At 47.6% G+C, this 10,469-nt stretch overlaps 1 protein-coding gene across 1 annotated transcript in view; it reads right to left on the bottom strand.

The window, feature by feature from the left end:
* Bcl2l14 (BCL2 like 14) overlaps window positions 1-10,469 on the bottom strand; it is a 14,478-nt gene that overhangs the window by 2,023 nt on the left and 1,986 nt on the right. Inside the window, exons 2-4 of the mRNA XM_005364491.2 lie at window positions 7,962-8,138; window positions 5,189-5,259; window positions 3,130-3,396 (exon numbers count right to left, since the gene is read on the bottom strand). Coding sequence (XP_005364548.1) covers window positions 3,130-3,396; window positions 5,189-5,259; window positions 7,962-8,138 — 515 coding nt within the window. The remainder of the gene's footprint in view (window positions 1-3,129; window positions 3,397-5,188; window positions 5,260-7,961; window positions 8,139-10,469) is intronic.

Below are 10,469 nucleotides of genomic sequence, written 5' to 3'. Positions count from 1 at the left end.
GCATCTTTGCGTTAGCATGTGATGCCCTGGAGTCAATCCCGAGGGACACAACACACACACACACACACACACACACACACACACACACACACACACACACACACACACACCCTTCAGCAACTGCATCAGTTTCTAATCTCAGAAACCTCCCTCCAAATTCCTCCTGAAGGACTGTCTATTTCCTCTGATGGAACTTGATTTTCTCTCGAGCCAGCAGCCAAGTTACATAAAATGTTTACACTTGCTTTTCCTTCTTCTTTTATCTGATTACTGGAATTAGAACTGTTTTCTTTTTAATATTTACTGAAATAGAATTTTACCACAAAATTCTTCCTACTAAAGTGCATAAGGGTTATACAACCCTTACCCCGAACTCTAGGACCCCTTTGTCACTCCAAAAAGAAAGTCTGTCCCTACCAGTGGTCAGCCCTAGTCCCTCACCAAACTCCTTTCTGCCTCCATGAATTTGCTTATTTTGGACACTTTATAAATAAAACCATTTAACAAGAGGTATTCTTGTCTGGCTTCTTAGCATAATGCCTTTTTCAATTTTATTTTTCGTTCACATATATACAAGTGTGTCTGTGAGTGTGGGCACATATGTGTGAGTGTCCATGGAGGCCAGAAGAGGGCACTGGAACCCTGGAGTTATAGGCAGTCGTGATGCTGGGAATTGAACTTGGATCATCTGAGGGCAGCAAATGTTCTTAGCCACTGAGCCGTCTCCCCAGCCTTGCATAACATTTTCTAAGGTTCATATATGTTAGTGCTTTTTTATTTTTACGGTTCTGTCATATTCCATTGCATGGTCTGTGCTTCATTTTGCTGATCAGTGTTCATTAGCTGATGGATGCTGCAGTTGATTCTGTTTCCAAACTCAGCCATGAATATTTATGGACATGTTTCGGGTGAAAATGGTCTCCATTTTTGAGGGGTAGAGATGGTAGCTCTATTTTATCTCTGTTTGTTTGTTTGTTTATTTTGTGGTGCTGGGGATCGATCCCATTGCCTTCACCGTGGCTCAGTATACACTCTACTGCTGGGCTATCCCACCCTGCTCCTGACAATGCTACGTAACATTTTGCTCACATTTGTGAGCACTGCCAGATGGTTCTCCAGGGCTGCATGGTTCCGTAATTCAACCAGCAATGTAAAGAGGGAGGTTCCAGCTCCCAGTCTCACAGAGTCTTTGCCATAAGCATCCCATTGGGTAGAGTTCTTCAGCTTTTTGACTTCCGTCTCTCCACCATTGAAACGGACATGCCCAGTGTCTTTTCTTTCTATAGCCTCCCCGGAGAAACAGTGTACAACTCTATCGCCCGTTAAGAAAATTAAATCTCTTGTCTTTTTTATTGTGAAATTGTTAAGAGTTCATTACATCTTCTGGATGGAAATCATTTAATTGAATACATGACTGGAAAAAAGCTCCCCCATTCTGTGTGCCTCTCCCCTCCATAACTTATGTTTTTTATAAGCTTGTTCAATTTGAGTTTTACTCTCCCTTCCTTCCTTCCTTCCTTCCTTCCTTCCTTCCTTCCTTCCTTCCGTCTCTCCCTCTTTCTCTTTCTCCTTTATTCTAATCTCTTATTTTCCTCTCCATCCCTGTCTTTGTTTCTGCCATCCTTCTCTTCCTCTCACCCCGCCCACACACACACTGGGGATTGAACCCAGGGTCTATACATGCCAAGCACGCACTGTACTGAGCTACATCTCTGGGCATTCCTTTTCTCACCCCTCGCCCCTCACAGTGGTCAGGAAAGGAGGGCAGCAGAGGAACTCCATGGGATCCTGAGGGGAAGAAGGGGGAACGGAGATGCAGTTGAGAGCTCTAGCCTCCTCTCAGAATGGTTAGCACACTCCTGCTAACCGTTAGTTCTCCCGCACCTGTGGCCGTGCATTGCGACACAGAAAGGAGCAGAGGCTGAGCTAAGTGGGAGGCCACTGAGGGCAGTGGCAGGCTTTTCAGCTCTGTGGGGAATGCATGCCACACTTTCTTGTGAGACCTAGGAGACCAGCCTGTGAGAAAGGCTCAGGGACACTCTGGCCGTACTTAGAGTTGACACAAGTGTCCAGCTGGCCCTGGAACGCTCTTGTGGACAGAAGACCACGGATAGTGAGAGAGCATCCGTCCTCCTAAGACTAACCTTGACCAGTTAGGAAAGTTCAGAGTTGGCCTGATGTCAATCTTGAACAATTTGGGGGATGGGAAGTCTCAGAGAACACAGATCAAAGCTGGAGGAAGGGCTGGGACACAGAGGGGAGGCAGCTGATGTGATTAATTCACCTCACCAAAAATAGATGCAAGTTCAGTTGCCTGTTTTTTCAGTTTGTGTCCCAATTTCCCAGTTGAAGTCTAAGCAGCAATGACAGAATGAGCCTGAATCCCTGTGTGAAGATCAGCCTACATCCTGTCGGCATCAAGGAGAGAGAGCAAGTGCCCCTGCCCTCATCTGACCGGCAGAATTTGTGGAAGAAGAAATGGCATCCACTGAAACATTTGTCTCACCAGCTCCTGCTTCCTCTGACCCTTTGCCCCCTCCCCCGACATACCCTCTGGGAGTTCAGTAAATATTTGTGGATGAAGATGACCATTGCTAAAAATATGTTCCGATTGGTGGGACTTGTCTCTTGCCACTTGAGTATCCTAAATCCATGAGAACTGATTCCCAGATGTCTCCCCTCTGTCTTAATAAAGTTTTATCGCCCATCCCTTATCAGAGAAGATGTGTGTGTGTGTGTGTGTTTTCTATGTGTGTGTGAATGTGGTGTGTGTGTGTGTGTGTGTACACATGCATGCATGCATGACTGTGTGTGCTGTATGCCTGTGGGGTGTGTGCACACACAAGTGTGAGTATGTGTGTAAGTTGGTATGTGTTTGGTGTGTATGGTGCGTATGTGTGTGGTATGTGAGGGTGTGTGCAATGTAGTGTGTGTGTGTGTGTGCATGTAGGCACATGTGTGTGTGCCTGTGGGGTGTGTGAGTATGTGTGTGTTTGTGTGTGTTAAGGTCTCACTATGTAATTCAGGCTTGTCCCAAACTCACAGGCTCCCGGCCTGGGCCTCCTAAGTGCAGACATGCACCACAGCACGCTGTTGAGAGGATTCGTTTTCTTAACGGGGTACACTTACCCATCCACCATTCTGCTGCACCCAAGGGGAGAAGTACTCTTTTAGGTACTTGGTGCCAAAGCCCAGCATCCTATTCATTGGGTGGTTGTCGATGGCTGTGAGCTTGGCGATGGCGTCTATTGCAAGGGCAGCTTTAAAGCTTTGTGCTTTGGCTTCTGATTCTCCTCTGGTGTCTACATCCCTCAGGAACAGGTCTGTGATAGTCTTGAACACTGAGTAGGACAGCCCATCCTGGAAGCTGCTCATCAAAGCCTTGTCTTTCTTCATCTGTGTATGAGAGGAAAAGCAATTAGGGGGCACGTGGAAGGCCACTCCTGTAATCAGAAGCACCAGTAAGAAGCCCCTGGAATGTGGTGTCAATCATGGCACAGCACCCTACAGAGTCAAGGGGGGGGGGTACCTGCTCTATCGGACCCTGGACTGCAGTGTCATGACATGGCATCCTACAGAGTAAAGTGGGGCCCGGTACCTGCTCCACGGATTCCTTTTATTGGTACAAATAAGGACAAAACTAAAAATCTTATTCGACACTCAAGTACTTCCCAAACACCAAGGACAGAAAGGAGTCATGGGTGGCTCAGACCCAGGTGCTTACCCATGGGCCCCCAGTCTAGTGGGGATGGCTAATAGTGTTATGTGCTTTTCAAGAGGCAGGCTTATGGATGGGATCTGAACCCTAGTGATGTCTTAGGTGTTCACTCGGCCCTACCCTCTCACCGGCAGAGCAATCTTGGGGACACTACCCATTTTTCACATCTATTTATTTCATCTCTAAACTAGCATAATGACAGTACAGAGTTGGACATAAAGGAGGAATTCTGGGGGCACAATAGAGACAGGGAAGACTCCCCACATGTATTTGCTTATTAAAATAAATAATAAAAAAAGAGAGAGGGGGGCTGGTGAAATGGTTCAGTGGGAACTTGCTGCCAAGCCTACGTTTGACTCCCAGCATCCTTGGTGGAAGGAGAACACAGGCTCCTGCCCGTCCCTGACCTCAGTGGTATTCCATGACACATGCACATGGACATCCCACTCACATGCAATAAATAAATACATGTAAAAATATCCACAGATTCCTTTTCCATTATTCTACCCAAGTGATTTCACCTCCCACCTCTTCCTCGAAACTGAATCTCTGTGGACTTGCTGCTTGAGCTCTGTATGCACGATGGTATAAATGTCCTGTTTGTTCTGAGGCCGCTCTGCCCCTGCCAGTGTTCCCAAAGTACACACAATCCACTCTCTTCTCTTTGGCCCAACATCCCTGGTTTTCACTCTGCACCTTCCCTAGGCCTTTCATCCCTTTTGGGCACCATTTTCTTCTGCTTTTCCCTTCTAAGAAGCCCACTTGGCTCTGGACCCAACTTTCTCTCAGCAGGTCCTGACCACAAAAGAAGAATCCACAAATCAGATCCCAATTGACAGACCCCAGAGATAGGTGACAGACTATGAGCACAAAAGAAAATGCCTTCTAACTCCAGTATGGGCTTGTTCTTCAGTGTCACACAAGGACTTCTTGTAATAAAAAAGGCAGGTCTCCACTACTCCACTACGGGTTCCTGGGTTCCTACACTTCACCAGCCTGCCTGTCTGGGTGAGTGGCTAAGACAGATTTAAGCAGCCACAGTCCAGCAACTGTAAGGGCATTACAGAGAGGATTGCAGCCTTTGAGTAACTATCAGACGCATAGCCAGGCTGCTGGGCAATTGCAACCATCCAGACTCCCCTGAGGTTCAGTTAGATGAGAAGGAGGTCGATAAACCTATGCAGCAAATGTTCGTTTTTCCGATGTCTTTTCTTACAATAACACAGTTGCGTTTCTAGTTTCCAGAAATTCCACGGAGGCTCCAGAAGATTTACTTCTGTTTTCCAAAGCGATTCATTTTTGAGATGCTGCCAGCGTGAAGAGGCAGACTCCAAGGGAAATAAAGCTTAGGACTAAGTGGAAGCCAGGACTCCAGAGGGGACGAGGGTCAGAGCCTGGTGCACAGTTCCACTGTCCTGCCCTAGTGCGTGGGCGCAGACAGGAACCACGTTAGCTCAAGGGACTCCATACCTCTCTTCCCAGCTGATCCCCTGAGTATTTCAGCAGCTCAACAATTTTGTTTATTACTTGATCCTCTCCGTCTGTTGGGGGGGGAGAGGGAAATTCCAGTTATTTCTTTCAAGACAGGCACAAAAATAATAAACGTGTCCTTCCAGTGGCCACACTTGCGGCTTGGTTATGGATGGAGAAAGGAGCAAGCATTCAAATCCCCAGTTGATAAATCTCACCATTCAAGACTTCTCTAGTCCCATCCTTGTCTTTTTGCTCAGTGCCTCCTTCCCCTCCCAATTCTCACTGAGAAACTTACGACTTATTTACTGTATGAACACTGGTGAAGACATCAGTTCCACTAGACATAATCCTGTCCATGAAGAGACTTAAGAGACGATTCCCTCTTATTTTTTTTTTTTAATTTTTATTTATTTTGCCACAAAGTAATAGTTACATACAGCCTACCCATACTACACTTGCTGGGGGTCAAAGCCGGAGCCTCATGGTTTCTAGGCAAATGCTCCAACACTGGGCCACACAGCCACTCCTTTTTCTTGTTTTCAGGCTTTTTCTCAGCAGATGGTATGTTTGTTAAATATAAATTCCCTGTGTGTGTGTGTGTGTGTGTGTGTGTGTGTGTGTGTGTGTGTAAGCCCATGTGCACATGGTGTCAATACCGGATGTCTTCCTTGATCAGTTTCTGAGACAGGAGCTCTTATTGAACTCGAGCTCAGCTGGCCTGGCTGACAGACAACCCCAGAGATCCCCTTTTCTGTGCCCTCCTTGAGCCCACGACGCAGGCACGTGCCACAGTGCACAGCCCTGTACGGGAGCTGGGGATCTGAACTCAGGCTCTGAGCACAGAGAACCCCTTACCAGCTGAGCCAACTTCCCAGCCCCATAAATCCCACGTCTGATCATATTTCTACCTTTGTCAGAAGCATGGGGCCAAACTTACAGCCCAAATGTGAAGTGACATTTTCCTGGCCTGCATGTGGGGACCGGTCTCATTCTTTAGCCCTTTTTATTTTCCTATGTATTCTTTTTTTTACATTTTTTTGAAACTTGGTTGATTTTTATGTGATTGAAGTTTATACCCTGTATTCCATGTCTCGACAAAAAGGTGGGGTACATGGGAACGAAATGAACAAATTCCTGAGTCCTCCAGGATGAAACGGCAGTTGGACAAAGCCAGGCTGTCGTTGGCCTGGGCTAGGAGGGCTTTTCTCACAACTTGCCACTTAGTAAACATAACGGTGAAAGTGATCACCACTGCAGAACAGAATCCAAACAGAGAAATGTCAGTTACCGAGGGAATCGAGTTTCTGACTTACAGCCCAGTCTCCGAAGCGATGTGGGACCCACATGTTTATCTTGGCTAGTGGCGAGGGAGGCCGGGGGAATTAATGGAGCAAAGCCCAGGAAGGTGTAGGAAGGAGGGGAGCGGGGAGAGTGGCTAACCTGGGACTCACAATGCCTGGGAGCAAACAGGCATAAATCTCCACAGCCCTGGGTGCAGTCTCTGCTTCCATCTCTCCTGGAAAGATGCTGTGCTGGAGTCCTGGATTCCTCCCGCATGCAGGGGTGGGGTGCAGGGGAGGGGAGGGGGGCGCCTTGGCTTTGGCTGTCTGAAGATATCACGTTCCACTTCCCAGGCACACTTGGGAGGGCCACAAAGCCCTAGCGCTTTCTTTCTGGCATGGACGGCTCCTCGCTCAGAGCCCTGTGGCAGTGTTCAGTTTCAGATGTGCAGCAGACAGTGGATAAAGCCCCAGCCCTGTTTTGGGATCTGAGACACTGATAGCCTCTGTGGGCTTTTGTGTTGTCCTTCACGATGCTACAGGCCCACGAGCCACTTGGTCATCATCCTTATACCCTCTACTAGAGGTTGGGGAGAGAGAGTTGAGAGGAAGGTCAATGATGAAGGAAGGCAAAACCTTCTCCCTTCTGTTCTCCTCTCTCGGCCCAGGGTTCCCACACAACTTCTAGAACCCTGTAGTGGTCCCAGCCACTAATACTGTGTGGCAGTGACTGAGCTAATCTGGTCCCTAATGCTCACTTTTTCAATACCTCCTGAGCCAGACCTGGTGTTGCTAGATCAAATAGGAATTGTTCTCCACAGGCTCATGTTTTGAATGCTGGTCCTTAACTGTTGGTACTATTTGGGAGGCTGTGGAGATTTCAGGAGGTAGCATCTAACCAGAAGCGGTAGGAGAGTGAGGGCAGACCTGTGAAGGTATTCTGACTGGCCTCATCTTGCTTTCTTTGCCCCCTGGTTGACTGCAGAATGAACAACTGCCCCCTGCTGTACCCTGCCTAAATGCATGTGGTTAAGCAACCATGGATGGAACCTTCTGAAATTGTAAGCCAAAATAAATATTTTCTCTGATCAATTGCTTCTGCTAGGCAGTTTTCTCACGATGGCAAGAAAAATAACTACCACACTGCGTGTCTGACAGCCTGGGTGTTTCCCACGAGGCCTGGGCTGGGTGATATTCTGACTCTATGCACAACCACTATAACACGACTCGACCTGACATCTCCTCCTCTCCCTCCACAGGAGACGTTTCCTCTGACTTAGCAGTGAGCGGACATGTTGGTTCCACAGGCTCATGGCATCTCTGTGCCATGGGCTGATGCCTTCAGCTAGAGCTCACGGTCTCCATCATGTTGCTGCAAAGCGGGCTGAGATTCCCAGTGCACAGAGGCCTGAGCTGCGTACATACACGCTTGCCCATATACTTGTATCCGGCACGGGCTCAACCCCACACATGCAACAAGGAAGGCTTACCTTTCTTTGAATCATAAGTTCTAGATTGAGCACCTCCATATTGAAAGAACGGACGCTCCGGGGTGCTCTCTTTGAACTTGAAGCTGCCTCTCTGGTTGTGGTAATCTTCTGGTGGCGGCCAGGAGTACACGATTTCAGCCACTCGGTTAGCGATACAAGCAACTTTGGGGTCTACAGCTGAAAGAAGAAAGAACAACAGCTCAGAGGGTATCCCTAGGGCTGCTGTGTGGACTGCCCCGTTGCTTGGGATGAAGAGGCCAGCCTAGCATGAGAGAACGATGCCCAGGAGTTCGTGTTTGAGGTGGGGCATTTGTCAGAAGGGACTGGGATGAGGGGGCAGTACACAGCTACACTTCCACATCCCCATCTTTTCCCCTTGCTAGAGAGCACCAAGGGGATGGCTTACTACCTGACAGAATGCTCATGCTGCTTTTATTTTTATTCTTTTAGATTTATGTTTGGGGACACCCTTTACACCTCGGAGAGGTAGCCTCTCAGGGCACAGGAGAGTGTTCAATAACTTGATAATCCTTGCTCTTATGACCACAAATTTCCCCTTTGTATATAATAGAAAGCATTCAAGTTACGCTTATAGGTAAACAAGGTTGCATAGATGCAGCCAGATGTGGTGCTCCACATCTGTAACCTCAGCATTTAGGATGCCAGGGCTGCAGGATCATGGGTTCAAGACCAGCCTGGGCTACAAAGTCGGACTCTATCTCAGAACAAGTGCACGAAGTAGAACTCATCCTTAATGACTTTGTCATCCGGGAAGTGACATAGCGTGTGTTTCCGCTCGGGGCAGGGTGGTTGACACTGCACAGACTCCCTGACTGTTATTGCTAATCAGACACGAATCAGCTTGTGTCTGCTTGAGGGAAGCATGATGGACCAGGTAGGACACGGTTGACTTGATGGGCAGGAAGCCTGTCACTGGTTTTCCACTGGTCACTCCAGTATAGGAACTTGAGGCAGCTGTGTTTGGTACCGAATGAAGCAGCTAAGACAAACCACACTGTGCTTGGAGAAGACTGTCCATTCTTGAGACTCAATGACGGGGAATAGGTCAAGCAGTTGGGGTCAGTCTAGGCTACAGAGTGAGGTCCTGTCTCAAATAAGTAAATAAATATGCAAATATAAACATAGAGTGAGCCGGATAATCTAGAAAGCCACCTGTGTCTTTCTCTTTTCTTCCCGCTTAGATTGGTGATGCGATGTCTAAACATGCATAAGACTATGTTCTCTGGTATGTACAAAATATTATATGGCTATTCAGCCTCAGATACAGTTTGGCCGATAAACCCACTCTCTGTTTGAGCTTTGTCTTTTGTTCTTAATCTCACCTGAAAGCTGTTTTTTGTTTTTTTCTTCACCTATTCCCCTTTAAGAAGGAAGAGAGTAATATGAGCAGTTTCTTTAGACAATGTAGGGGGAAAGCCAAGTGATACTTCTGCTGTGTCATTTCCTCCAGGAAATGGGGATGAAGATGGCAGAAAATTCTTGTCTCCCTATGCAGACCACACTGACCCACAAAGTCAGGTCCCTGGGGCCTCCAGGCTCCCAGCGCCAATTGCTGCTGCCTGTGTTGGGAAGGATGCGGCAGGAGAGGAAGACAATGAGCAGCCCTTCTCTCTTGGCATGGCTGCAGCCTCAGCCACCCTGGCTTTCAGGGAGTAGATGCTTCGATTGGCTCAGAGAGTTAAACAGAGCTGGGATGAGAGATGGTCTCTGTGTGGTCCAGGCTGTTTCTCCTTCAGCAACGCCCCCCCAGAAATTCTCGCTGCCCCTCGAGTTCTGCACATCCTCTGGGTCCTGGGTCCTCATGGCTAAGATCAAGTTCCCTTGGTCACAGAGTGGTATGAGCCTTGCTCAAACAGCGGAACATACTCCAAAAACTTAGGAGGCTAGCAGCACTTTAAAACTGAGCTGTTACTGCCATCTGTTGACTAACTATGGACAGGCCTGGCAGGAAGGGGTACTGCGGAGGTGGGAGTGGGGAGGAAGATGGACCGGGCTTCTGCTGAGATCTGCGGTGGAGGTAAACCCCCAGTGATAGTGTCTTGTTTGATAGTGCCTTGTTTTTTCTTAGCAAGGGAAAACTACATCAGTTTTTTTTTAAAAAATCAATTTTATTTTTATTTTATATGCATTGGTGTATTGGTGTATCAGATGCCTTGGACTGGAATTACAGACAGCTGTAAGCTGCCATGTGCCTGCTGGGAATTCAACTCCAGTCCTCTGGCAGAGGAGTCAGGGCTCTTAACCACGGAGCCATTTCTCCAGCCCCTTTGCCCAATTTTTAAAGGGTGGTTCACATTTTTTTTTTTCTTTTCAGAAAGCCTTTCTTTTTAAAAAGATTTAATTTATGTATTTTCTGTATATTGGTGTTTTTGTCTGCATGTACATCAATACACCAGAAGAGGGCATCAGATCCTATGGGACTACATAACTTCTGTGAACCCCCACGTGGGGACTATGCATGTACATCAATACGCCAGAAGAGGGCAT

The sequence above is a fragment of the Microtus ochrogaster genome, assembly GCF_000317375.1.
Source record: "Microtus ochrogaster isolate Prairie Vole_2 chromosome 14 unlocalized genomic scaffold, MicOch1.0 chr14_random_2, whole genome shotgun sequence".
Taxonomy (NCBI): Eukaryota; Metazoa; Chordata; class Mammalia; order Rodentia; family Cricetidae; genus Microtus; species Microtus ochrogaster.
The sequence above is the reverse complement of the archived record's forward strand: the minus strand, read 5'-3'. Positions and strand labels throughout refer to the sequence as shown.